This window comes from Rhamphochromis sp. 'chilingali' (genome assembly GCF_963969265.1).
Source record: "Rhamphochromis sp. 'chilingali' genome assembly, chromosome: 16".
Classification (NCBI taxonomy): Eukaryota; Metazoa; Chordata; class Actinopteri; order Cichliformes; family Cichlidae; genus Rhamphochromis; species Rhamphochromis sp. 'chilingali'.
In genome coordinates this window covers 36,347,957-36,374,006 of record NC_137943.1, presented here as the reverse complement: position 1 = coordinate 36,374,006, position 26,050 = coordinate 36,347,957, and the positions used below count along the sequence as shown (strand labels likewise).

Genomic DNA, 26,050 nt, shown 5'->3' with positions numbered 1-26,050 from the left:
CACTCAACTGCCGACCAATCAGAGAGCAGCTTCACACAAACAAAACAGCAGAAAAAAAAAAAAAAGAGTTTTATTCACAAGTTTCGGTGTTTGACCTTCAAACCCCGAAGAGCACCTGAACGCAGCACCGCCTCTGAGGCTCAAAGTTGCTCAGAGACTGGGATCATGTGACTCCTCGGGACAAGCGGGAGACGGCCTGAGAGTGGATGATGCTGTGGTGCGTTCAGGTTTAGTCAGTTTGTTAGACTCCAGGTGTTTCTCTTGTGAGGCTGTGAACAAAAGGCTGAACATCTGGAAGAACACAGGTGACGTCACATCTGGTCCACAGTTGCTTCATGTTTCAGCTCCGGCCGGCTCACCATTGTACAGAAGGTCCCTGAAGGCACCGCGGCCGTGTAACTGGGTCAGAACCCAGACAGGAAGTTACTGTTCAACTTACTGATCTGTGGGTCCTGGTTCCTGGACGTCAGGTCCAGTTTTTCCTTCCTGCTGGTGATTGTTTTTGTGTGTTTCAAACCAAATCTTTACGCCTCACTCTCAGGGTGTCGGTGCCGCGGCCCTGCCCAGTGTTCTAAGGAGAAGGGGCGTGGCAGTTAGTAGAACGCGATCGACAACGTTTCTAATCGCGCCAATCCAAAATCCGTTTTTAAAAAAAAAAAATTCAGTAAATGAAACTCGTCAATACACAGTTTGTCCAGCAGGGCGGCTCCACTGGCACCATCTACAGTGGGTGGAGTCGAGCGTGACATCACTCAATGAAACTGCTGACAAACTGATATCAGACCATGTAAATCAGTTGAGCTCTTAACGTTAGCACGGAGCTCATGGTACATTTTTAACTGACGCCCTCTGTGTCCCGTTTCTGTTACCATGGAAACGAAGGACATCGTGTTAGGAAAGCAGTGGCTGTAAGAAACGGCGAGGCGGCGAGCAGCTGAAACATGAGAAGCAGCTGCTTCGTCCTTTGACCCTGCACAGAAACACTGGAGCAGAGGACGCGGAGACGTTTCCCTGGAGACAAACACCGATGAAAAACAGACAAGTTAGAAAGAGCCCGCTATGCTACGCTCCCCGACGAGCGTGCTCTACGCCGACAGGTCCCCGTTGTCGAAGCGTTCCTGGTCGTAAACCTCAGCGACCACCTTCCTGCCGCCGAACCAGCGGTGGTTCAGCGCCTGGATGGCTCTGTTCATCTCGGCAGCTTCTGAGAACTCCACAAAGATCTTGACGATGACTTCGGCGTCGTCCTCCTCTCCCTGACGCTCCTGATAGATAATGACTCGCTTCACCTGGCCGAACTTCCCGCACTCCTCGGTGACCTCGCCCTCCAGGTCGTCGTCGATGTCATCGGGCCCGACCATGTTCCTCAAAACCATGACGGTGGACTGAAAGGAGATACGACAGGTCACGACCACCAGAACCAACGATTCGCCATTAGGGGTGGGCGGGACTGAAGCGTACCTCCTGCTTGCGCAGCAGCTTCCTCATCACCATGTGTCGGGCGCTGCTGCCGCTGATGCTCATGTGCTCCTGGTCGCTCAGCGGCTCCATGGCGCCGTCCTGCTGCACCTCCTGCTGACGCTCCTCCTCCTCTTTCTTCTTTGGATCAGCACCAAAGGAAACCGTCTGTGTTGGGGGCGTGGCCAGCACAGGGTTCACCAAGCCCACCTGAGGCACACCAGGTCTCACTGGGGTCACACCTGAAACAGGAAGCAGGAAGTGTTACCTGTTGGAGCACCTTTTATTGGTTAGCATCTTTGGATGAGCCTGGCTTCAAAATAAAGAGAGGTGAGACGTGTGGGCGGAGAAGACTGCCCCAAACTCAAGATGTGATGTCATGTGGGTGGAGCCTGTGTGTGTGTGTTGACAGGGCTCAGGTGTTCCTACCTGTGATGACACCTGGAGCCTGGTGGGCCATGACAGCCTGAGGGAGGCCTCCGAGCTGCTGGGACAGGAGCGCCGGTCCGGCCAGCGCTCCGAGCACCGATGCTCCCACCGCCTCCTGAACGCACCACAGAACATAATCAGTACAGCTGTCTCAAACACTACAATCCTGTACTACAGGAAACACTACATACCACTGCTTCTGTGCACATACAGGCAGAAAAACTACCGCACTGCATCTACTACACTTCTTAGAGCATGTTCCTGTGCCTTGTCTCTGGGGGGGCGGAGCTCCCTGAGTTACCTGAGCTGTGATCTTTGCGGTGGCGACGGCAGCAGCCATGGCGGCGGCAGTGGGCAGTCCACCAGACGTTGTTGGTGTGAGAAGGGGCATGGGTGGCGTCACGGCTTTTCCCACGCGCAGGTACTGACCACCCAGGTCGAACAGGTTCATGGAGGCGACGGCGTCCTGGGCCGACTGAGCCTTCTCATACTCTGCACGCAGGAAATGAGCAGACCGCCGTCAGAAGTCCCGCCTACATCACACAGAGCCCCACCCTGAACAGAGCTGTCTGTCAGCTGACAGGGAGCCCAGGTGTTCAGGTGTCACACCTGGGCTCCCCGTCAGCTGACAGGGCTAACTGAGCCTAACAAACCCTTAAAATGAAGTCGACCCGTCAGGCTGAGTTGCTATGGAAACAGATTGGTGAATCCAAACATGAGAACCGCAAGGGGGTGGGTCACTGACCCTGGGTGCACCTGAGAGGGTCCACACCCCTCTGCGTCTTCCCTGTTAAAGCTTTCACGCCGCGGCGGAGCCGATCGGCCGCTCACCGATGAAGCCGTAGCCTTTGTGCCGGCCCGTGGTCGGCTCGCGGGCCAGCATGCACGACTTGATCTTTCCAAAGGCCTCGAACACACTCTTGATGTCATCGTCGGAGAGGTCGGGGTGCACTGACGCCACGTAGATCCTGTTGAAGGCACGCGCTTCCTCCGCCAGCTGGTCGATGATTGGCTGAGCCTGGCCGATGTTGCTGGGCCTCCCGACCTGCGAGACAGCGAGAAGGGAAACTCAAAACCCGGCTCAGAGTCAGAGGAGGCGGGGCTTCATCATCAGCTGGACTCACCTTGATGTTCCGTCCTCCGAGGACAACTGAGTTCATCTGCTCCAGTGCAAGCTGCGCTGCTTCAGGCATCTCGTATTCCACGAAGGCGAAGCCCTGCAGGTGCCATGGCAACGGTTAGACCCGCCCACCTCAGAGTGTGGTGTGTGTGTTTTATATGAGTGTGTGTGTATGTGTGACCTTGTGCTTCATGGTCACAGAGTCCCAGGACATGTCGATGCTTTTGATTGGTCCAAAGGGGGCGAAGGCCTGCCTGATGGTGTCCTCTCCGAGTTCGTAGTAAATGGATCCAACGTACACGCGACACATGATGGCGAGCGCTCTCTGCCGCTGAGCCGCCACCTGAACAGACACACAGAAAGCAGAGAAGAAGAATCAGCCAGCAGCTCGCCGCTCAGCAAGGAGGCGCTGCACGCTGTTACTCACCGATTGCAGAGGAGACAGAGCGTCGCCCAAACCCATCGTCAGAGACGCCATCTGAGACACACATGAGAGAAAAGGTTCAGTGTGACGAAGCACAGGGGCGGAGCCAAGTCTGCACCCACTGCAGATGAAAAACACGAGTCAGCAGAAGTGTTCGTCAGAGCGGTGAGGCCAAGGGAGGTGAGAACCGGGGGCGGCCGTGGGCGGGGCTCAGTTTTGACCCATCGCAGCAGCCCATCGTTCTGTAACCACGTCACCAGACTTGTCGCGCTGACTTAAACGTCACAGACGCGCTGATGACGTGACGTTTGAGCGACGCGTGAAACCAATGGAGAGAAAGCGCGTGTTTGCTGACTCAGTGCAACACAACTGTCAGATTACACGTTTAACCTCCTCGGACCTGCGTCCACATGTGACGTCACATTTTGGGTTATTTAGACCAAAATACTCAACTTTGCTCTACATGGGCCTGATTTCCACCTACGAGGACGTTATGCTGCTACTGTTCTATCGACATTTTAAATGAAGATCCTCATATGTGGCTCTGATTTTTCTTAAAAACCAAAATAAGGTTAAAAAAAAAAATCTGGTAATTTGGGCCCCAATCAGCCCGAATATCAAAGAGAAATTAAAAATGCTGCCGTGGAAGAGTTCAGGTCTCAGGAGGTTAAATAAAGTTTAAATCAAGGTTTCATTTGCATCACGTTCCTCGCGTGTGTTTGATCTTTGTGAGTCTTTTTTTGCCTTTCTGTGAAAGTTTTGTATCAATAAAATATTTTCTGACACCATGACGGCTCCATGATGTGGTGAATCCAAAACTAATAATCAATATCAGACTCTCCTCAGTGGCTGCCCGATTAATGCTTCAGCTCACCTGGGTGAGCGGGTCTGACTCCCACCGTGTGACTGCTGTTACCTATGCTGATCCCTCTGACGCCCCGCCCCCTGAGTACACTTGTGAGGATACCTGCAGGTTGGTGATCTGCTGCTGCTGAGCCAGAGTCTGCTTGACGAGGACGCTCTTGATGCTCTGCTCCATTGCGTACTTCTTCGCCTGCACACAAACAGCCAATCACAGCTCGCCAGTCACAACAGCACGTGTGTGTGTGTGTGTGTGTGTGTGTGTGTGTGTGTGTGTGTGTGTGTGTGTTTATAGACCTTCTGCAGCGCCTCCGCCTGGTTGGGGGTGAGCGGTGGCAGCCCCAGCTTGGTGGTGGTGCTCTGTCCATTCTCCATGATGAGAGCCGGCCCTCCCTGTCAGAGATCAATACTGACTGATTAGCGATCAATCGCACAGATGATCAATCACAGCTGTTCTCTTCACGCTGTCAGAGGCTGCACCCATCCTAAACTTCACCCATACCCATCAGTCTGTGACATCACCTCAGACACAGCTGATGCCCCGCCTCCACTCACAGAGCTAAACAAACCTCCACTTAACGACTCTTCTTCTGCGTGGGTTTTTATTGTTTCCTTCATGCTGAACACAAACTTTATCATCATCGGTACGAGTGCAGCCACACAGGTGAGACCTTCACCTGCGCAGGTGAGGTCAGGCTGAACAGCCACAGAGACTCACACTCAGCTCCAACCACACCAGCAACCTGATTGACTGATGATCATGTTCTATTCAGAGTGCTGTAACAGGTGACCTGGATCAGCGTAGTGTACATCAAACAGTAGCAGTGGAAACAGAGGAGGAGGTCGTCGAGGCAACGGTGTACCTGCTGCTCGGTCTGTGGCGTTCTGTCAAATTCGGGGACCGCGGTGTAGGTTCGTGTGCCGCATTTTCCTCGTTTGTGGTTTTGATTTTTTTAGGACACTCAGTTCACCTGATCTCAGGTGAGCAGGTACGAACAGGTCTGCTACTCCAGGATCATCAGCATCTTTAGAATAACACACCTGTATCTTCATGTGTTCATTTCTAATGTGGAACTTCACCTGCGTACAGGTGATGATCAGTTCCCACAGTGATACACTCAGGTGAGAAGTGAACCACCTTCTCAGTACAGGTGAGCGAAACTACCACCGTGGACGGTAAGTTGGCACTTTAACCCTCCTAGGTTGTTAGCTTAGCATCAGCAGCTAGCAGAACCGTCCAGAACTTCCGTGCTAACAGTTAGCCTAGCTGAGCCGCGCGCACACCGTTGATCACAGAGAACCGATCAGCGGCTGATCGATTAATCGACCTCTGCGGTCGGTTCCGGTCAGTCTGTGGTGTCGAACCGATTGTGTTACGGAGCACGCGCCGAGGGTCCCTGCTGTTAGCATTAGCTTAGCTTCGTGTTTCCATCCAGGCACATTTCGGATCGTACCGCAGAAACGGCCGCCGCCATACAGCTGCTCCCGCGCTGCTCTCCCCGCTCTCCGCTCGCTTCGGTTCGGATGGTTCTGCGCTCGGAGTCCCCGCAGTCCGCACCGCGGCTCCGGCTGACGTCACTTCCTCTGACAGAAGAGTGTTTGAACAAACGACAACTTCAGGAGCTGAAGCCGGAAGCAGGACCAGTTTTTTCTCAGAACTTTATGGAGGAGACAAAATTATATTACAATGGAACGGCGTGTCAAATTAAACAACTAAGATACATATCAACATTAAAAGGAGAGAGAAGAAAAGGAAATAAAAAATAAATTAAAGAAAAAAAGAAAAGGAAAAAAGCGAGAGATACAGTGACACTGAATAATTAAACAAGGACATTAAATATAGTACAAACATTTACAGTTTTTAAAGCTTTTTTTGTTGTGAGAGGAGCAAATTGTATTCACATAGAGTTCAATTTCTTTCCTAAAAGTGAGAAAGTGAGGTTCCTTGCTTGAAAACTTACATTTATGGATATGGCATTTGGCGAGGATTAAAATCAGATTAATAAGGTAAAAAGCATTCGAGTCTTTCCTGCTAAAGTCAGTGTAACCAAATAACACATTTTGGTAAAAAAGCACAAAATTTGATAAGATGTTCTTAGAGATGAAAACAGCAATATCTTTCCACAAAATCTGCGTAGAGGTACGAGACCAGAGTAGATGTGAGCAGGTCTCTGGGGCGATCTTACAGAAGGAGCAAAGAGTATCTATATCCCTCTTATATTTTGAAGGAAGCATTTAACAGGGTAAAATCTATGAATTAGCTTAAATAAAATTTCCTTCCCTTTGTTAGTAAGGAGGAATTTTTGTGGCAAACACCAAACTTTTTTTCCCAGTCAATGTCCTTGACAAAATTAGACCAGAAAGAAATGGAAGGAGGAATGGAGACAAGTGGCTCTTGAAAAAGAGACCTAATCTTGGCATTCACACCTTTACAAGAGGAGAAACAAATCTGACCTAAAGGAGTCTCTCAGGACAGAGCGGGACAAGAACAGGAGTGGGGAGGCAGTGGTATTTCTAAACAACATGGACAGAGCAGACGGTATGGCATCAAAACCAATACAAAACTCCCTTGGGGATACTGGGATGTTATATCCGGATAGGAACTCTGAGTAATTGTATAATAAGCCTGCGTTATTGAATAGTTGACTTAGCAGAAGAATACCATTATTAAACCAGTTTTCAAAGAACAGCGACTTGTAAAGAGTGTTAGTTGTTCCAAATATAAAACCTTTGTGGAGAAAAGTTGTGTTTATAGATTAAGGACTATGCCAAAAGAGCTTGTTGATGAACGTTTGAGAGTTTCATTGGGATTTTCTGAATATTGTAGTTACAGAGAAGAATAAAGTCCAAGCTACCCAAATGTGAAAAGATATGATGAGAAATTAAGTTCCAGATGGAGTTTGGGTTTTTGAGATGTTTTTTAATCCAATTTATTTTGAAAGTGTAATTTAGGGAGCTGAAAGACCAACATCTAACTACAGAAGAGTGCCAGAGATGGATGACGGGTGATGATGATGGCGGAATACAAGAACACAACAATAAAAATAATAAAATTAAAATATTAGAAGTCCAAAATGTAATGTATTTTAATTTCCTTTGTGTTTTCAAGGTCTTTAACTGTGGCACTGTGTTTGTTGCAGAAGTGTTTAATATAGGCTTTGCAGTCTGTCCATCATTTTGTATGAATAGGAATTTTCCCCAAGAGCAGCAGAGGTCGGAGGAAGTAGGTAGTGAATTAAATCTTTCCCTTCAAAACAGACTTTAAGTTCGAGTTTTTGGTTTATTGGTCTGTCTGTAATAATAAACATCATTCTGAAAGAGTCTGGCATTTATACACATGGATACAACAGGTGACAAACAGCTTCAGTGTGGAAGTGACACAAACAACAAGAATAGTTCTCAAGCTTAAACCTCTCCAGTGTCCGTATGATGAAGTACTTTAAATGAAGCTCCACTAACTTTGTTGCTTAAGCAGAATTTCCCTCCATGAATTTGGCTCCATTTAAATTCTCCACATAAAGAAGTCCAACAGGATTGTGTAGGTTTGTTTATCTCTACACCACTCTCTCAAAGGTTTGTACATGTGAGTTGGTGCACTAAGTGTAATTCCCACATTGCCACATGGATAGACGGATCTAAAAATAGCCAGCTGGAATGTTAATGGACTGAATAATGTAATTAAGAAAAAGACCGTTTTAACATCACCCTAACCCTGGAACGGGCAAAAGTGCAGGGCTGTCGGTTCTGAGTCATAAAACTTTGTCTTAACTTCACTGAGGCAAAAGTAGATAAGGAGGGTAGATATAAACTAGTACGTGGACAATTATTAGATACACCAGTAATTTTATGTAATATTTATGCTCCCAATTCAGACACGCCTACGCTTTTCATCATTTATCACAGCTTCTTTTGGAATCGCACGGTGCACAAACAATAGTAGGCGCAGACTTCAACCAAATACTAGACTGAGACCAGGATTTCTCAAAAGTGGTAGGTGGCGTTTGAATGTGTCCTTACTGTTATTACTAAAATGATCAGGGATGACATCTAATTTTTAAGGAGACAAGAGGTTGAGAGGACACTACATTGGCTATGAAAGCGTATTTGAGAGGGAGGATCAGTTCCTTTGCTTCCTTTAAGAAGAAGACAGGCAATGAAAATATCACCACACTGGAGTCTGAGCCAAAAACCCTCGGGCACAAGGATAGGGCTATGCTAAATAAAACCAGTACTGCTAAACAGAAGTTGGACACACTGTGTAATAAAAAGGCAGGATGCGCTGTGCTTCGTACAAACCAGCCATCCTTTAAATGTCGCGTTTCTTTGGAAACATTTAGCTCTACCATCAAAGCTTTGATCACATTGTTACTTTGTTAAAGACGTCCTGTCCGCACCACCTCATACTCAGCATCACCAACTCGCCGTTTGACCATGAAGGCTCTTTTCCACTCGGCGAGTAACTTTGAGCCTGAAGTGTGTAGCGTTGCTCTCAGGTCCAGGACATACCAAGCCTCGCGTTTAGAGGGGCTTGGACCCTCCTCTCAGTTAGTGAAACGGTGCGCAGCAGCACTGCTTCCAGACATCGCGCTGCATAATCCACCAGATTACCAGCCAGGCCTACATGAAGACTGTACTCTCATATTCTTACAGCACGTCCCACCAGGGGGAGAACACTGCTCCCATCCTCACCTGGTTCCTCTGTGCACACACAGTTCAGTCTCGTTTACCTCCTCTGTGTGTGTTTACAGGAAGTGTGTGTGTTATTGATCACACGGAGCGGCGATTGGTGATCGATCAGTTTCTCTGACTTTATTTAAACATGTCAAACACATTTACACATTTATTCCATTATGAAACAGCATGCTAGCAACAACTAATCAATATCTCATCTCTGAGCAGCCTCCAGCAGCACGTTACCATGGTGATGATGAGTGATTTCATGGATGGAGCAGAACGCCGTCGATAGTCTCGGATCAATAAATACGCGATGTTCTACACAGGAAACGTTCTTTAGGTCTTCAGGTTCCACCCTGGCCCTGCTGAAGTTCATCAGGAGGCCTCAGAAGGCTCTCCGGCAGGAGGACAGAACCCGGAGGAACTTCTAGAAGGGCATTCCTCCGGAGATCTGCCGGGCCACCTGCTCGTCCGGGGTCTCCTCCCGCTCCGGCCTCCTCTCCTGGTTCCAGTCCTTCAGACCCTCGGGCAGCGTCGTGTCTTCGTCCTCGCCGCCGGTTCCTTCCACGAACTCCTCATAAGTCGACTTCTCAGCGAAGGGCCGTTTGCCGAGCAGCTCCACCATGTCGTTCTTATCCAGAACCTCCTTCTCCAGTAGCCGCTGCGCCACCTGCCAACGTCACAGAGGACAGGTGAGCACAGAATGATCACGGGCAGAAGCACGCAGGACCCTGCTCCGCAGAACTGAACCAGAACCGCCCAGAGCCTCGTGACTCAGTGGCTTTCTGAGGCACGTAGAACACAGCTGAGCCTACCTTCTCCACCTCGGCCTTCTTGTCGTTGAGGAGTTGCTGTGTTCTCTGGTACGCTTCGCTGATCAGGGTTCTGACCTCGGTATCGATGAGGCGGGCCGTGGCCTCGCTGTACGGCTTCTCCAGAACCATCTCGCCCTGGCGCGGCAGGTCGAAGGACACCTGGCCCACCTTCGGGTTCATCCCAAACTGAACGATCTGCAGGAGAACACAAGGAGGAGGTCAGACCGAGCAGAACCCCCACAGGAACAACTTCATTTCCAAAACCTGCACTAACAAAAACACGACTGGAGCTCATCAAAGAGCCAAAGCTTCGAGGTTCACGTCTCCCCCCGAACTCGGCTTTAAAGGTTCTCGTTCGAACGTCATCCTGAGACTTACAGTGAAGGCTAACACCTGCAACACCTCTCAGGTATCACACCTGCCTCACACAGCCTGAGGCTGTTAAGCCTCTGGAAATAGGTTGATTCTGTTCATTTGAAGGTATCGTCTTCATCGGGTGACTCCTTCAGTCTCAGCTGACTGCAGGTTGCAGTCTTATTGGACATCTGCACAAAGACCGACACCTGACGACCAATGGGCTGTCAGGTCAGTTTATGATCATTAATATGCAAACTGTCACGACCACTCATCAACAGCCACTGATCAATGTCCATGAGTGGCGTCCACAGAGAGCCGGGGAATGGCTGCAATCACAGCATTGTAGCATGGTGACAGGTTAGGCCCCCTCACACGTCATGTAAATGCCCATTGTTCCATCAGTGGTGCTGCAGTCAGGCGTTGTGCAGATGTCCTGTTTATAAGGTTGAAACCTGCATTCAGCTGAGACTGACGGAGTCACCTGATGATGATGAAACGTCCAGATGATTGAGCTTCAAGACTCTGGCTTACGGCTAAACTGTGGATCCAAATGCTGGCGACTCTTTCTCAGGTGTTTCTAAAGTTAAACCTGAGAGGCTCATTCTGATTCATGCACTCGGCCCAAACTACACAGAGCTTTAAGACTTCTGGAGGCGCCGTGGATCAGAGCTGCCGTGGATCAGAGCTGCCGTGGATCAGAGCTGCCGTGGATCAGAGCTCTCTGCTGCTGTGCTTTTAACATGAAAGCCCCAAACAGAGAAGCCCCTCAAAATAAACAGCTGATGAAGAAGAACGGTACTAATCACTCCGATGATGGCGTCGGCGGTGTGCAAAGAGAAAACACCCGTATTGACGGCTCACCTGGGCGTAGGCGCTTTGCGTCACCTTTCGCAGGTCGTCCTGAGCGCCCGTGGTGATCCGGCCGAAGAAGATCTCCTCCGAGACTCGGCCCCCCAGAGTCATGCACATGCGGTCCAGCAGCTGCTCCTTCGTGTACAGGTACTGCTCTTTGGGCAGGTACTGCGCGTAGCCCAGACCCTTCCCTCTGGGGATGATGGACACCTGTGCAGGTCACAACACAAACTGATGAGTCTGCACCAGCCCCCATTCAAATTTCACTCAATTGTGCAGCTACAGCACCGCGGCGATCGAGTCACCTTCAGCAGCGGATCGGCATGCTCCAGGAACCATCCGGCTACGGCGTGCCCGGCCTCATGATACGCCACCGTCTTCTTCTCCTCGGGCTGCAGGACCTGAGTCTTTTTCTCCAGGCCTTCAGACGGGAAGAGACGCTGTATGAAATCACCCTGCAGCCAACGCCACGCTCCAACATTCGAACTCTCGCACTCACCTCCGATGACCCTCTCGATGGCCTGCTCGAAGTGCTTCTGGCTGATAGCGTCTGAAAGGTGGCGAGCGGCAATCAGAGCCGCCTCGTTACAAACGTTGGCGATGTCGGCACCTGATTGGAGGAGAGCGGGGAGGACAAAGGTGTGTCTTGGACCAAGCAGGTGCACAAAGTCTGAAACGACATTCAGCAGCGCTTACCTGAAAATCCAGGTGTGAGGGCGGCCATCTTCCTGGCCAGAGAGTCTTTGTCCATGTCAGGCTCGAGCTTCAGAGGCCGCAGGTGGACTTTAAAGATGGACGCCCGACCTTTGATGTCAGGAGGGCCTTAGAGGAGAAGGATATCACCTGATTGTGACCTCACACGAGCTCATATGGAAGATGTACACGGCTCGCCTGGCGCTCTGACTCACCGATGTAGATCTGCCTGTCGAAGCGGCCGGGTCTCATCAGCGCCGGGTCCAGGATGTCGGGTCTGTTGGTTCCCGCCAGGACGACCACGTTGGTGGCGGTGTTGAAGCCTGCGGCGCAGAAAGCAGTGAGCTATCGCCATGTCTTCATCATTACAAAGCTGAGTTTAGCTCCACCCACCGTCCATCTCTACCAGCAGCTGGTTCAGCGTGTTCTCCTGCTCACTCTGACCGCCAAAGTTGCCCCGCCCCCTTTTGCGCCCCACAGCGTCGATCTCGTCAATGAAGAGGATGCAGGGGGCGTTCTTCCTCGCCATGACGAAGAGATCTCTCACCTGGGAAGGAAATGACATCAGCTCCAATGCCAGACTCCTCCCCCAACAGAGCCACGTGATTTTGAACACGTTGGCAAACAGGAAGTGAGGTAACCACAGTTAGTAAAACACACTCACCCTGGCGGGGCCGACGCCCACAAACATCTCCAGGAACTCGGAGCCGTTGACGGTGATGAAGGGCACGTTTGCCTCGCCCGCCGTTGCTTTGGCGAGAAGCGTTTTTCCAGTGCCAGGAGGACCGGTCAAGATGGCGCCCTGCTCACAGACATCAACATAAACGCCATCAGTGGTGACCCTACAGGCCCCGCCCACACCTCACAGTTTTATCTTTGGCTGAATGGTGGCACTGACCATCTGACCTGTGTCATAACCCCGCCCCCTTCGACTCTCACCTTGGGGATCTTGGCGCCGAGGTCCTGGTACTGTTTGGGGTTCTTCAGGAAGTTCACGAACTCCATGATCTCCAGCTTGGCCTCCTCGCAGCCCGCCACGTCTTTGAACTTCACGTCGATTTCGTCTTTCAGAATCTTCGCCGTTGTCTCGCTGACGCTGAACAGCCCGCCCATCCCCCGGCCAGGACGTCCCGCCCCTGCCGGTCCTCGCCGCAGCATGAAGAGTAGGAAGCCAATGATGAGCACGGTGGGGAGCATGCTCAGTAGGAACGTGCTGGAAGAGGGAGACAGGCGTGGTTAGAGGTGTAGGCCTGAGGTGGAGCTGAGGCCGGAGGTCGTGCTCGTACCCGTCGCTCTCGGTGGAGTAGACCACGGGCAGCCTGTTCTCGCCCTCGATGCCGAGCTCGTACTGCGCCGTCTCCAGGTTCCTCTCAAACGTGTCCACGCTGCCGATGTTGAACCAGACGTACTGCTGCGAGACACACACGAGAACCCGCTCAGAACCGAGCGCGGCGCCTAGAACGCTGCTCTGCAGACAGAAACACACTCACCCCGTCCGCCGGCGTCTTCCCCGCAGAGAAAACCACCTTCACGTAGCGCTTGTTCACCACCTCCAACCGATCCACCTGCCGAAGATGCACAGCAGCGGTCAGCTTCCTGTTTGTACATCATCAGGTCCAAACGTTTTAAACTTGGTTTGAGGAACCACTGTAACCAGCTTTGACCTGATTGGTTTTTCATGTCTGCGTGACAGAGTTCATTCAGGAAGTGGAGTTACGGGACAGTCACACCAGCGCCCCCTGGTGTTCCTGCCCCATTACTCCATGGGAACGTGCAACTATTCAAAAAATGGCTGCATTTCACCTGCCGCAGAGACACGACCACTTTACTTTCAGAGCGTCTGACGACATCATCGTGAACTAAGAGGCCCAGCGGCCGTCCTCACCACGCCTTTGGACAGGTAGTTGTTGACAAAGTCTTTCCAGGTGACCTCGCGTCCTCCGTCCCTCAGGAAGAAGTAGTAAGTGACGGTGGTCCAGAACGCCACCCCGCTCAGGAAGTACATCCGGAATTCCCTATCGTCCCAGGGCACCTCCCCCTGAAACAGACAACAGCTGAGACCAGAGCTCACTTACACCTGGACAGGTAAGAGGTGACAGGAGGAGAGAATGACCTTCTGCAGACGGCTGTACCAGTGTGACTCATCCTTACGACCTCCTCGCTTTCCCCCGCCGCTGCTGCCACCTGCTCCCCCCCCTCCTCCCGTTGACCTCCCCGATGCTCTCTGTGAGTTAGCGGGTTTGGATTCTGAGAAAAATAAAAATAAAAATCTGGGACTCAAACAGCAACAAACATCAAAACATCCACCTGACGGAGCGTCGGGTGAACAAGAACAGAGAGACATTCAGCAGGCAGACACCATCTCTACTTTTAAGATTCAAACTTTCCTTTTTGCTAAAGCATATAGTTAGGGTTACAGTAAAGGGCAGTAGAGGTCAGTCGAGGTCAGCAGAGAGCAGTAGAGGTCAGTAGATTTCAGTAGAGGTCAGTAAAGAGCAGGAGAGGTCAGTAGAGAGCAGTAGAGGTCAGTAAAGAGCAGTAGAGGTCAGTAGATTTCAGTAGAGGTCAGAGGTCAGTAGATTTCAGTAGAGGTCAGTAGATTTCAGTAGAGGTCAGGGGTCAGTAGAGAGCAGCAGAGGTCAGTAAAGAGCAGGAGAGGTCAGTAGAGAGCAGGAGAGGTCAGTAGAGAGCAGTAGAGGTCAGTAGATTTCAGTAGAAGTCAGGGGTCAGTAGAGAGCAGCAGAGGTCAGTAAAGAGCAGGAGAGGTCAGTAAAGAGCAGTAGAGGTCAGTAGAGAGCAGTAGAGGTCAGTAGAGAGCAGTAGAGAGCAGTAGAGGTCAGAGGTCAGTAGAGAGCCGTAGAGGTCAGTAGATTTCAGTAGAGGTCAGGGGTCAGTAGAGAGCAGTAGAGGTCAGTAGAGAGCAGTAGAGGTCAGAGGTCAGTAGAGAGCAGTAGAGGTCAGTAGAGGTCAGTAAAGAGCAGTAGAGAGCAGTAGAGGTCAGTAGATTTCAGTAGAGGTCAGGGGTCAGTAGAGAGCAGCAGAGGTCAGTAAAGAGCAGGAGAGGTCAGAGGTCAGTAGAGAGCAGTAGAGGTCAGTAGAGAGCAGTAGAGGTCAGTAAAGAGCAGTAGAGAGCAGTAGAGGTCAGTAGATTTCAGTAGAGGTCAGGGGTCAGTAGAGAGCAGCAGAGGTCAGTAAAGAGCAGGAGAGGTCAGTAAAGAGCAGTAGAGGTCAGTAGAGAGCAGGAGAGGTCAGTAGAGAGCAGTAGAGAGCAGGAGAGGTCAGTAGATTTCAGTAGAGGTCAGAGGTCAGTAGAGAGCAGTAGAGGTCAGTAGATTTCAGTAGAGGTCAGGGGTCAGTAGAGAGCAGAGGTCAGTAGAGAGCAGTAGAGGTCAGTAGAGAGCAGTAGAGGTCAGGGGTCAGTAGAGAGCAGAGGTCAGTAGAGAGCAGTAGAGGTCAGTAAAGAGCAGTAGAGGTCAGTAGAGAGCATTAAAGGTCAGTAGATTTCAGGTTTCTACCTTTGGCTGCAGCTTCAGCTTCGGAGTGTTTCTGCGTTTTCTGACTGTCTGGAAAATATTTCTCGAAACCTGAAGAAAGAAAGCAGATTGTACAGGAAGTGACATCACACACAGATGAGGGCATCACAGCTGATCTACCAGAGCCATTCCACTTCCTATTAAACTCAGCAGGGGGCGCTATAGAAACAGCTCAGTGATCACAACACCCCCGTAGAACAGGAAGGCCACACGAGGGCGGGTCTAAATTTGATTAGCCGGTACCTTTTGGAGGTTTAGAGCTCAGCCTCCTGTAGGCTCCCAGCAGGTCACTCAACAGGCTCCGCCCACTCTGCACCTGTGCTGTGGTTGAAGATGTTACCTGAGTGAACAGACAGGTCAGCAGATCAGAGTACATAGTGCTGAAGGCGCTGACATCATGGTTCGATCAGTCTGCCTGAAGTTTAACAGGAAGTTTGCAACCCCTTCTCTTCTGTATGTGGCGGCGTGGCGGTCTAACCTGCGTCACGTTTCACCAGTTTCAGGTAAAACAGCCTCAAACTGACACACCTGAGTTCACCTTTGTTTCTTTGGTGGACTCCAGGATGTTAATACATTCTGTTGGCTAACCTGACAAACATTTCCCGCTGCTTCTTTGCTGAGTGATGACCTCACAGCGAGCAGCATCTTTGACTACGCAGAGCTTTGCATGGAGGAAGAGAAGACTTCCTGTCAGCTGATTTTAATGACTGTTCAGAGAACATTACTTTGAAACACATCAAAAACACTCATCCTGCTTCAGGCTGCTGTTCCCAGGTATGACTCCATAAACAGCAGCTTCTGTAGCGACGAATCGGAGTGCCAAGCAGCTCCATTGGCTGCCTGTACACAACACAGGAAGTTAAAGCCAACACCTAATGAACGCCATCATAATCAGGTCTCCTGAGACACTACAGGTGTAGTAACCATGGTGACTGTGATGGAGCCCAAAGCTCTTTGGAGGCAGCTGATACTCCTCAGCTCAGAGTGTTCGTAGTCACCGCTTACATTGTTATGCGAATATTCACACAGTCACCTGATTGGTTAGTTGTGTGAGTCTGAGTTGCCGTAGGCGTTTTCTCAGTCTATGTCTCAGGCGGTTGTACCTGTGCAGGTGTTCTGCCTCGACTACTGTCCGCTTACAAAGATCCGAGGGATCCAGGACTATTCCCCATTGGTCAGGGGTTACTGATGTCATATCCTCTAACTTCTCCAGCATCAGTTACCATGGAGATGAAGAGATAAGAAGTGAACCGCCACTTTAACGCAGGTGTACATTGTACACCTGTCTGTAGCTGGTATCAGTGCACTTCCTGTTTGTTTATGGTAAGCTTGCAGCCAGCTGCCCCTGCGGGTCCCGCGGCCTTCGCGCAGCCTCAGCCCAGAGTTCGGCCTCCCGCTGGCTCTGGGCTCCGGACTGCGGGATTAGCCTCTTAGCATGTTAGCCCCGTCGTGCACCTACCAGCCTGGCCGGAGCTCCGGAGGGCGGCAGCAGGCGGAAAAGGCCGCGGCAGCCCGCCGACAGCCGCAGGTAGCGGTGAGCCATCCTTCGGCTCTCTCACGCTGATGCGAGCCGAGCTAAACGCGTTTCAAGTTCACCCCAGTTGCTCCGTGACAGCAACGCGCCGACATGTTTACCTGCAGCTCTTCTTCGTCTACTACCTTGTTGCTGACTCCGCCCTCTGGCGCCCCCTGCGGCCGCTAAGGAGCCGCAAACAACCTTTTAGAAGAAGCATAGAGAAGGATCTCCACAACAACTATGCAGGGTTCAATATTTTCTGCATTTTTCCGTGCGCAAATATATTTTTATGGCTTAAAAACAAACAAAAAGATCATGAAACAGCTCCCAGTTAAACAAACTGTAACACAACATTTTTTTTCAGCTATTTATTAATACGTAACTTTTATGTATATATATATGCCTTTATATATTGTGCTATTCGTAGTTAGTGTATTGTCTGTCTCTGTTAATGTTTGTTTATAATGGAGCATTGTAACGAAAAATAATTTCCCCTAGGGATCAATAAGTATTCTGATTCTGAACACACACAGACACTCACACACGAGTCAAACCCTGTTAAACATGCTGATGAGTTAGTGTCAGATTCCTAATCAGAAACTCTTTTATTTCAAGCTTTCCAGTGTGACTGAACATTAATCATAAACTGCTGCTCCCTTCATGCTCACATTTCTGCTCAGGGCTGCAGATCAAAAGACACCGAACTGAAACTCAAACACATGAATCCAGGCAGGAGCGCTGACCTCTGACCTCTAAGTGATCCGGCTACACAAGGGGGATCACTTTTAAAGGTCGCTTATTACTGGGCACACGGACTACGCCCTACAGAAATAGATTATTAACATGCAATAAACGTCTTCAGCTGATGCGGTTACAACATGAATATATTTAAAAACAATAAAATCACACAGAGCCGCTCCCGGCTACAGCCGCCTGGGGGCGCTGTCGGCCTCTCCTCCAGGTGCATGCCGGGTAGAGCAGGATGGCGTCCCCGTCTGTGAGGAGGATCGGAGCGGCTGACCGCGGACTGTCTCCCCGCTGATCCCGCACTCTCTGTGGCCTCAGGACCTTCAGGAGCGTAGCTGCGGCCTTTCTGAGCCATGAGGTAAACTCTCCCGCTCTGTCACGCGCTCATCGGTTGGGGAGCGCGCGCCGTGACCTGCGTACAACCCGGCGAGTCCCCCGCTTCCCGGCGGGCTAACAGCGGCTAGTAGAAGGTAGCATGCTAACAGCCCTGCAGACGGAAGCCACAGTATCTTAGCTTAGCTTAGCTTAACTTAGTTTATACCTAGCCTGCTCTCCCCGGATTGGTAAGCAGCAGCTGCAGGTTTGATGAACTGATGCTATCCGCCGCTAGCTCCGGCTTTCAGCGGGGTCAGCCGGCTAGCTTTGCCAGCTGTCCGGCAGCCTGCTGGCGCACAGCCCGAGGAGCCTACTTTCCATCTCTGAAGGCTATTTAAAGCATGACATCATATTTTTATGACGTAGCGAGTGACGTTGTTGTGACCCCATGGGCACTTTAGCAGATTTGGGGTTAAAGGACAATGCTGGATGTTAAATGCTAATGTTAGCAAGTGGGCCTGACTTCAGGTGACAGGAGGACAGCTAGGGGGCGTGGTCTGCGAGCAGCTCATTGACTGTCAGGTGATCGGGGGAGGGTTCACTAGGTGCCCCTGCTGGGCAGGTTCAGGGTCTCTCATGCTCAGTTCATTTTTGGTGTTTGTTCTGCAGGTGTGGGTGTGATGAGAGCACCTAGTGGTAATCAGTTAGCGTGTTCACTCAGACGTTATCTGGACAGGTGAGTGTTACTGTAGGACAGTAACACGATTTTCACATCAGGTCTGCATGCCAACAAATACACAATATACTAAATGGTTGTGTGGTCCTGTGTGTGTGAGAGAGAGAGGGAGTGAAAAGATGCCACCTGGTGGTGACAGTCAGCAGCTACAAGCTCACCATTTCCTCAGCTTAGATCTGAAAGACGCCAAATGTGGTTTCAAACCGGCGGTTTGTGCACGTTCACACACACGTGACAGGTGTGCCCCGTCATGCTCACACACACACCGGTAACCCTGGGTCTCCTGACAAGAGCTGGGTGGTTTATTGGCTTTAACACGCTGGAAATGGATAGCATGTACGACTGCTGAACGTTCGGGTGACAAGTGAGCTGGAAGAGTACAGTGCAGTGGGGCGGGGCATAGAGCAGTTGTCAGACAGGAAGAGACTCTCTTTGTTCATGCAGCTTCACCTATGATGCAACTTTAGGGTTGGACCTGCCTGATGCGGGGAGGGGCCTTGTTAGGACAGAATGTGCATTTTTAGGATCTGTCAGAATTTGCTCCGCCCATCAGGCGCGACCTGCTGCTTATTTGTACCTGTGTGTCTCTGCAGGTGCGCTGCGCCGATGTCTGCAGGCGGTCTGGCTGTTGGACTATGCTGCGTTTGTCCACTGGGTGGCGCCTCCTGAGCCGAGCTCGCCACCTCCCTCCCTGCCTCCCCCGCCCTGCTGCTCAGTCTGTCGCCATGTATGCCGCCCGCCTGTATGGCACTGCGGGGGGAGGAGGAGGGGGTGGTGGAGGGGGCGGGGTAAAACAGGGGCGGAGGCCAGGACTATCTGTGCTCGAGGTGCCTCACCCCCATGCAGCCCCACCTCCCCCTGCCTTCCCATTGTACCAGGGTCGCCCCGACGCCCACCGAGGAGCACAATTCCACTACCACCCGCAGCCCCATCACCTGGCTGCACCCCCGCTGCCCCCCCATTTCCAGCACCACGGCGCCTTCCACGCATACGGGGGTGGCGGGCCCGCAGGAGGCGCTGCCAATAGCAAGAAGAAGACGTGGAACTTCATCCACGAGAAGATGAGCTACGACACGTTCTTCACCATGAAGCGGCTGATCGAGCGCTCACGGCGGCCCGACGAGGTGCTGCGCTGGGTCACCCAGAACCCCGCTAAGATCTCCCACAACCACTACCCCGTCGCCCTGCAGAAGATCGGACAGCTGCTGCAGGCCACGCCCCCCGTCCGCGCCAGCAGCAGTGAGACCGACAGCGAGGCCTCCGGAGTGGAGGGCGATGCCCGACAGATCCTGGAGCATCAGGACTTCCGGACGCTCTGCAACGCCATCGTCAGCGACTGCGCCAAGTTCGACAACTTCAGCATCGTGAACTGCTTGTACGCCGTCGCCGCGCTCGGTGAGTCGCTGCGTGACGCTCAGACACACGCCCGCTATCACCCGCAGCGACGCCACTCACCTTTATCTGACCCCTCACAGGTCTGCCCAGCGACTCTGAGGTGGTGCAGGTTCTGGAGGTGGAGTCTCAGGCCCGGCTGAACCAGTTCAACCAGAAGGACGTGTCGATGGTGTTCAGCTCCAGCATGAAGCTCCACCCGGGCAGCCAGCACCCGCTCACGGAGGCCTGCCTGGCCGGCCTAGAGAAAAACCTGGAGCGAGAGCGCCACCCGCAGACGCTCTTCCTGCTGCTCTCCTACTACAGGCTCAAATGGCGGTCAATGCAACCGCAGGAAGCCGCCGGCGCTAACAACGGCACGCCTAACCCTGAACAGCTGGTCGCCAACAGGTGAGAACGCGCATTACCTGGGTTGTTGTTTCTGGTACCCGTGCTGAGGTTTGCGATGTTGGCGCCGTGGCAGCGGTTAACTGCACGTGTGCGTCTGTCCTCAGGAAGATCCTGCGTCTGGTCAAACACACGCTGGCGAGTGTGAGCGGCGTTCGAGACCAGGAGATGGCGCTGCTGGACGAGATGCTGGCAGCGTGCGCCCGTGAGGCGAGTAACAAGAGTCTGGAGCTGATCTTCAGCTCTCACCTGTTCTACCAGAACAGACAGGAGAGGTTCATCAGCAGCCTGGCAGGTGGGTCGCTTCACCCTCATCCCTCGCCATCGAACACGTGGCCATTGCTGTCTCAGCTGTTCAGGTGACTCCGCCTCTGCTGACTCACCTTAACTAGTAACATGTTTCTCTCCAACAGAGGAGTTACCAAAGAAGGTGGACAGCATCACGCCCTACACGATGGCGCTGATCGCCAAATACATCGCCCGCCATCGGCTGAGAGAAACCCGCCTGCTCGACACCATCGCCGAATTTCTGGTGAAGAAGGCGGAATATCTGGACAGTAAGGTGAGGCCGGTCTGGTGGTCACGTGACCTTGAGAGCGGCGCACAGGACTGCAGGTGTGTTTGTGTGTGTCCTCAGGTGATCCAGAAGCTCGTGTTCCCGTTCAGCCGGATGAGCTACCGTCCTTCCAATGAGCAGCAGTTCTTCTCCCGGCTGGAAGAGGTGGTGGAGCTGAAGGCGCTCAGCTCGCCGCTCGCCACGGTCAACATCCTCATGTCCCTGTTCCAGCTCGGACATTTCCCCGGCCTGGTCCTCCACCGGGTCTTCTCCTCCGCCTTTATCAGCAACGTCACCAGTGAGTACGGCCAACATGAACCCAACTTTCCAACTGACCGGTCGGGATGGGAATATTTAAAAAGTTATTACTCAGAAAACACTTTTCCTAAAAGTAATGCAGCATGTTACTTAGTTAGTTCCAGGATAACGGCGTTCGTTATCCTACTCGTTACGTTACTTTGATGTTTCTCTGTAAAATGATCTGAAACACACCATCATCATCCTTATTTAACAACGTAAACCTGAGGCTACACAAACAACACAAACTCTATCCTGCTGAGGACACCCGCACAAAAAGAGGCTTTAAAACGGTTGTCATGGTGATTCTACTGTAGAAACATGAACAGGTAAAGGCTGCAGCCTGACTGCTGAAGTTCAGGCTCTGGCTGCTGGGATGGAGTCTGCATACACTCAGCTTTAACGTCACTCTGAGTTAGCATGCTGTCCGACTAGCTTAGCGTTAGCATGCTGTCCGACTAGCTTAGCGTTAGCATGCTGTATACATGAAAACTTGATGATTTTTAAGTTTTGTTTTTTCTGTTGTTATTTCAATTATATTTGCATGTTCGAAATAAAAAATTATATCTATCTAAAATCAGCTGATTGTAGTGAGAGTGCAAGAACCAATAGGCAGGAGGACTAATGAGTCCAAGGACCTGGACTACTGGTCGATTCCCTATCGACTGGTTACACCGTCCACTGTGACTGGTTTGCGACTCATAATATTGATCCTGTTCTAGCCATTGACTGATTACCAGTACCAGGTTAGCCAGTGTGACCAGTGTGCTGCTTTCCCCGCAGACAGCCCCTATGCTCTCATCGTCAGGCGATACTTGTCTCTGTTGGACGCCGCTGTCGAGCTGGAGTACCGCGACTACACAGGGCCGCGACTGCAGGACGCACACAAGGTTCTGATGTTTGACCACGCCCTCACGGCTGACGAGGTCAACCGCAAGTACAGGTAACACCTGCACACTGACCCTCTTGGTTGGTGTAAACAGAGTCTGTTAGCGTCCACCTCACCAGGCCGAGGTCAGTTCAGCTCAAAATCATCAGGATTAGAAAGCACCGACAGGTGTGCTCAACACCAAAGCGACCAGAATACCAGACAGCAGCTGAGCTCTGATTGGTCTGTTCTCTGTCAGTTATAAAGGTCTGGTGGCTGAGGCTCTGCGGCAGCTGGTTGGAGAACATAACTACAAACAGGATGAGGTCCTCCCCCCGGGATACTACACAGGTGGGACACACCTGCGCACACAACCTCTCACCTGGATATTTGGAGCTCCAACGATTTTAAAACATATGGGGGGGGCTGGCTCAGCTGAAAAACATGGCGATCATCGTGCAGTGTTTGGCTGGTTGGTTTGGTTCGGCCTGGCTTCACTCATGCTCCACCCACATGTGTTCTGCTTGATCAGCCAATTACAGAGCTACTTCCTTTCAAAGTAACTGAGATGCTCCTCCCGTATTTCTGATGCTGTTGGCAAAAGTTAAAATGTTTCATTAGACGCCGCTGACCTTCAGCTGTGGTCTACTTCCTGTTGCTTAAACAGAAAGTTACATTTTGGACAAGCAGCCTTCACATGCGTACGTAGTTCAAAGGTCAAACGCATGTGTGTGTGTGTGTGTGTGTGTGTGTTAGGAGCTGGGTCACAGAGGGGCGGAGCCGTCAGCTGCCCCTGCATGTTACTGTTGTGTTGCTACCTGTAATGTGATTACTCTTCTCTCCAGACTTCCTGTTGTGGATGGACACTTCCGGGCGGGTTCTTCCCATCCGCACTGGAGCCGGCCTCTCTCTGACTGTCGTTCCTCCGTCCTGTGTTGTTGTGGCGTCTAAGCCTGCTGATGCAGCGGTTGCCGCAGTTACCTCTGACTTCCAGAAGTTCTCTCCGTTCGTGGCGATGGAGGAGGGCGCCGAGCACTCGTGTCAGGTTGGTGAGGGGATGGTCGGGGCAATGGAGCCGCGGGCCTTCCTGCCCCATCACATCCGCGGCACGCCGGGCACCGTGCCCCACCCGGGCCACCCACAGGCGGGGACCAATGGCAGCACGGTGAACTACGGGCCGTACTACGTCCCGGCGGGGGAGTACTACTCAAGCCTGGCCAAAGAGCACTCGCTGGAGAGTCAGGATAGCTCCACCCTCAGCAGCCCGCCCTCGGACGGCCTGGCTCCGCCCACCACCCAGCCGCCCGCGGGGGCCAGTGCCCCGGACTCTCTGTTCCAGTTTTCCATTGGGAAGATCCTGGAAGACGAGGGTGGCACGGGAGCCCCGAGGCCGGACCACGAGCTTGGGGGATTCTACAAAGGAGTGACGTACGCCGAGGGGGCTGACAGACCGCCCCTGTCGCCACCGCCGCTCCACCCCCCTGAGCAGCCAGACCCCGACGGCCTCCCCGCAGACCAGAGGCAGATCCGGAGGTAAGTCAAACTCCGAGCCTGTGCAGAATTAGTAGCGCCTGCCGCCACTAACGCCACCCTGCTGTGCTCTCTGCAGGGTCATCATGTCCGTCAATGATAAGTGGCACTACTGCCACAACTCTGAGGTCCTGGTGGGCTCCCGTGCCATGAGAGACCGCCACCTGAGGTTGCTGGGATATGTCATCCTGCAGGTGAGTCGGTTTTGCCATCAAGCAGTGATGTTAAAGAAACAATTACAGAGAGAAAAGATATAGGCTCCAACACCTGACGACGTTAATGCTATTGTCCACTGACTGTTGATTAGCCACATTTAGCACCTTTCAACTGCTGACTGAAGGAGATCAGAGCTGAAGTATCAGTGCCTGTTTTATCCGGACACACGAAGTTCTGTCACAGCAGTGTTTGGCTCCAGAATGATCGATCAAACATACCAACGCCGTCACTGAAGCCCGCCGCCGGTCTGCTGTCAGTCTGTCTGAGATTAGCCTGTCAGTCTGATATCGGTCTGCCGTGGGTCTGATTATATGGAGTCCAGTTTTTGCTGCTCTTGACCAAAAGGTTTCTCACGTGTGGGACTAATGAAGCTGTGTCTTGTCTTAGTTGGCTTCCTGCTCTGTGGGAAATAACGCGGACAAGTTTGCGCTGCAATGGTTTATAATCAGAAATGATCTGCAAACGTTCGATAAGTCTCTGAGACTGTGCACAGAGCGGCTGCCTGCCATCAGGCTGTTTGCATTTGCCCGTGACTCAGTGTGGATACGTCACCACACACAGTATCACGGTGTGCTGTGATTCTGTCCACTTTACCTGATGACAGTCCCCCATGGCTTCCCCGAACCAAAGTCCTGATAAAGAACCTGCTCACACTGAAACAACCGCGTGAGTCAACTGCTGCAATAAAGAAGAAAACATGTGGGCGGGTCTGTTGTGCCCCAGTCGTGCGTTTGGGCACCACTGTAAACGACGCACGACAGACCTGCCACGTCTTCAGTACGCTTCTTTATTGCAGCTGTCGATTTGCGCGCGGCTGCAGCGTTTCAGCTACAGCCTAAACACATCAACCACAGGACCCAGTTTATTCTGTTTTAAGCCGGCGAAGCGTGAGTGGGGATGCTGCTCAGGTGTGTCCGCCTCAGCCGCGCCGCTGACCACACCCCGCCGCAGCCAATAAGACTGAACAGTATTAAACTAAATGATATATTTTCCATCTCTGTTCACAAGTTTCTGGATTTCAAATTCACGTTTGTTTAACTTGTTGCTCGTTTGAAGACGTGCTGCAGACGAGTGAAGCAGCGCGGTGACAAACGTTACAAACAGCTGTTTAAAACAAAAATGACTGAAGGATTCATTGTGAACGACTTTATGTAAATAAAGCTGCAGCTCGGCCTTTGTGTCGTCGTTTTGTTTAGATGGGGGCGTTACCTATAGCTCTGCAGCTAACCAGCACGTAGCAGCTGGTCCAGCTTCAGTAACCACGCAAACCTCACGGCTCACTCGTGTCCAAAGAGACAGACCAGCTGACCGTTTGGACGCCATCAATCCCTCAGTCAAAGCGGGCTCATCTAGCTGGCTAACGCCATTAAACTTCAGAAGCTTCATTTGGCCCTGCCCACTGCCGCCAAATAACATCAGGCCAGATAGTTTGAGCTGCTGTGATTGGTTGGTTTAAACTTCTGGTTTCCTCTGAGATAAAACGTCTGTTTTTGTAAATGTGATAGGGTTTAACGCTTGTTCCGTAAGCTCCTCCCATCACGGTCATGTGATGTGCTGTTTCCTGTCTCTTCAGCTGCCGTACCACGAGCTGGAGAAGCTGAATGGCATCGAGGAGGTGAAGCAGTACCTGCACAAGAAGCTGCTGGACGTCACGCTATGACGTCCTGACAGAGCGTGCGTCCTGTCTGATGTCAGAGGTCATGGTTACCTGGTGACGTCCCGTTGGAGCTGCACAAGAAGGAGTTCCAACCAAACTGTTCATTTTTCATAGCGTTTAAGAACTGATTCCTTATCAATAAACAGGTCAGTTAATCAATACAAACACCATCAGATCGATTATTGATCAGCTGACAGGATGCTGCTGTTTTCTGGGCAGTCTCTAACACAGGCGCGTCTCACCTGGGGGGGGCATCTGTGATCATGTGACTATCAGCACTGAGGACAATGGGACTGTTGTTCTGAGACCTCATTGGTCGCCCTGCGGATGATCTCACTCGTTTTTTTTCCTGGATGGGGAGGGCAGTCCCTTTTATAAGGTGTGGCAACTATGGCAACAGTGATGCATGTGTGGGACTGTTTTATAAGTGGGGGGTGGGGGTCACAGAGCAGGGGATGATGGGAACTGTAGTGTGCCAAAGGTCTGAAGGACAGTGCTTAGTGTTTGGGTCAAAGGTCAGATTATTTATTTGTGTGTGAGGTGATTGACAGATGTTTGTTTATATTCTATAAATCTATTAAAGCTGAGATGAACGCAAACTGTGTCCTCACTGACTG

General features: G+C 51.7%; 3 protein-coding genes across 5 annotated transcripts; 1 reads left to right on the top strand and 2 right to left on the bottom strand.

Moving 5' to 3' along the window:
• Positions 1-23: 23 nt before the first annotated feature.
• On the bottom strand, positions 24-5,901 carry puf60a (poly-U binding splicing factor a). 2 transcript variants are annotated; one of them, XM_080907314.1, is made up of 11 exons: positions 5,156-5,740; positions 4,590-4,685; positions 4,399-4,485; positions 3,435-3,485; positions 3,189-3,350; positions 3,012-3,104; positions 2,719-2,932; positions 2,189-2,379; positions 1,888-2,002; positions 1,462-1,700; positions 24-1,385 (listed from the first exon to the last, which is right to left on the bottom strand). In XM_080907314.1, exons 2-11 carry the CDS (start codon positions 4,665-4,667, stop codon positions 1,086-1,088), a joined length of 1,530 nt encoding a protein of 509 aa, XP_080763440.1. In that variant the 5' UTR covers positions 4,668-4,685; positions 5,156-5,740; the 3' UTR covers positions 24-1,085. The 2 variants fall into 2 exon arrangements, with proteins under 2 accessions (XP_080763440.1, XP_080763441.1); XM_080907315.1 differs by lacking the exon at positions 5,156-5,740 and adding an exon at positions 5,747-5,901 and having other exon boundaries at positions 25-1,385.
• A 3,174-nt stretch (positions 5,902-9,075) lies between these two features.
• afg3l2 (AFG3-like AAA ATPase 2) lies at positions 9,076-16,888 on the bottom strand. Of its 2 annotated transcripts, none has more exons than XM_080906738.1 (17): positions 16,676-16,888; positions 15,460-15,556; positions 15,199-15,267; positions 13,797-13,930; positions 13,569-13,721; positions 13,174-13,248; positions 12,970-13,094; positions 12,623-12,896; positions 12,348-12,485; positions 12,077-12,230; positions 11,899-12,006; positions 11,687-11,812; positions 11,490-11,600; positions 11,296-11,411; positions 11,000-11,200; positions 9,782-9,976; positions 9,076-9,636 (listed from the first exon to the last, which is right to left on the bottom strand). In XM_080906738.1, the coding sequence occupies exons 1-17, from the start codon at positions 16,757-16,759 to the stop codon at positions 9,394-9,396; spliced, it is 2,403 nt and encodes an 800-aa protein (XP_080762864.1). In that variant the 5' UTR covers positions 16,760-16,888; the 3' UTR covers positions 9,076-9,393. The 2 variants fall into 2 exon arrangements, with proteins under 2 accessions (XP_080762864.1, XP_080762865.1); XM_080906739.1 differs by having other exon boundaries at positions 12,970-13,091.
• A 186-nt stretch (positions 16,889-17,074) lies between these two features.
• fastk (Fas-activated serine/threonine kinase) lies at positions 17,075-25,970 on the top strand. The gene is made up of 11 exons (XM_080906737.1): positions 17,075-17,837; positions 19,124-19,925; positions 20,006-20,312; positions 20,417-20,604; positions 20,723-20,871; positions 20,947-21,163; positions 21,946-22,105; positions 22,290-22,381; positions 22,876-23,563; positions 23,640-23,754; positions 25,350-25,970. The coding sequence occupies exons 2-11, from the start codon at positions 19,166-19,168 to the stop codon at positions 25,434-25,436; spliced, it is 2,763 nt and encodes a 920-aa protein (XP_080762863.1). The 5' UTR covers positions 17,075-17,837; positions 19,124-19,165; the 3' UTR covers positions 25,437-25,970.
• Positions 25,971-26,050: the final 80 nt, after the last annotated feature.

What these genes read in the sequence shown, in the direction of transcription:
- afg3l2 (XM_080906738.1), bottom strand. Translation starts at nt 16,759, where the DNA reads ATGGCTCACCGCTACCTGCGGCTGTCGGCGGGCTGCCGCGGCCTTTTC. An exon ending in GCTGCTGGTAGAGATGGACG is followed by an intron (nt 12,007 to 12,076) that starts GTGGGTGGAGCT and finishes TCTGCGCCGCAG; the next exon opens with GCTTCAACACCGCCACCAAC. An exon ending in CCTCACACCTGGATTTTCAG is followed by an intron (nt 11,601 to 11,686) that starts GTAAGCGCTGCT and finishes TCCTCCAATCAG; the next exon opens with GTGCCGACATCGCCAACGTT.
- puf60a (XM_080907315.1), bottom strand. Translation starts at nt 5,767, where the DNA reads ATGGCGGCGGCCGTTTCTGCG. An exon ending in AGGCGGAGGCGCTGCAGAAG is followed by an intron (nt 4,486 to 4,589) that starts GTCTATAAACAC and finishes GTTTGTGTGCAG; the next exon opens with GCGAAGAAGTACGCAATGGA. An exon ending in AGCAGATCACCAACCTGCAG is followed by an intron (nt 3,486 to 4,398) that starts GTATCCTCACAA and finishes TGTGTGTCTCAG; the next exon opens with ATGGCGTCTCTGACGATGGG.
- fastk (XM_080906737.1), top strand. Translation starts at nt 19,166, where the DNA reads ATGCTGCGTTTGTCCACTGGGTGGCGCCTCCTGAGCCGAGCTCGCCAC. An exon ending in CTTTATCAGCAACGTCACCA is followed by an intron (nt 21,164 to 21,945) that starts GTGAGTACGGCC and finishes CTTTCCCCGCAG; the next exon opens with ACAGCCCCTATGCTCTCATC. An exon ending in CCCCCCGGGATACTACACAG is followed by an intron (nt 22,382 to 22,875) that starts GTGGGACACACC and finishes TCTTCTCTCCAG; the next exon opens with ACTTCCTGTTGTGGATGGAC.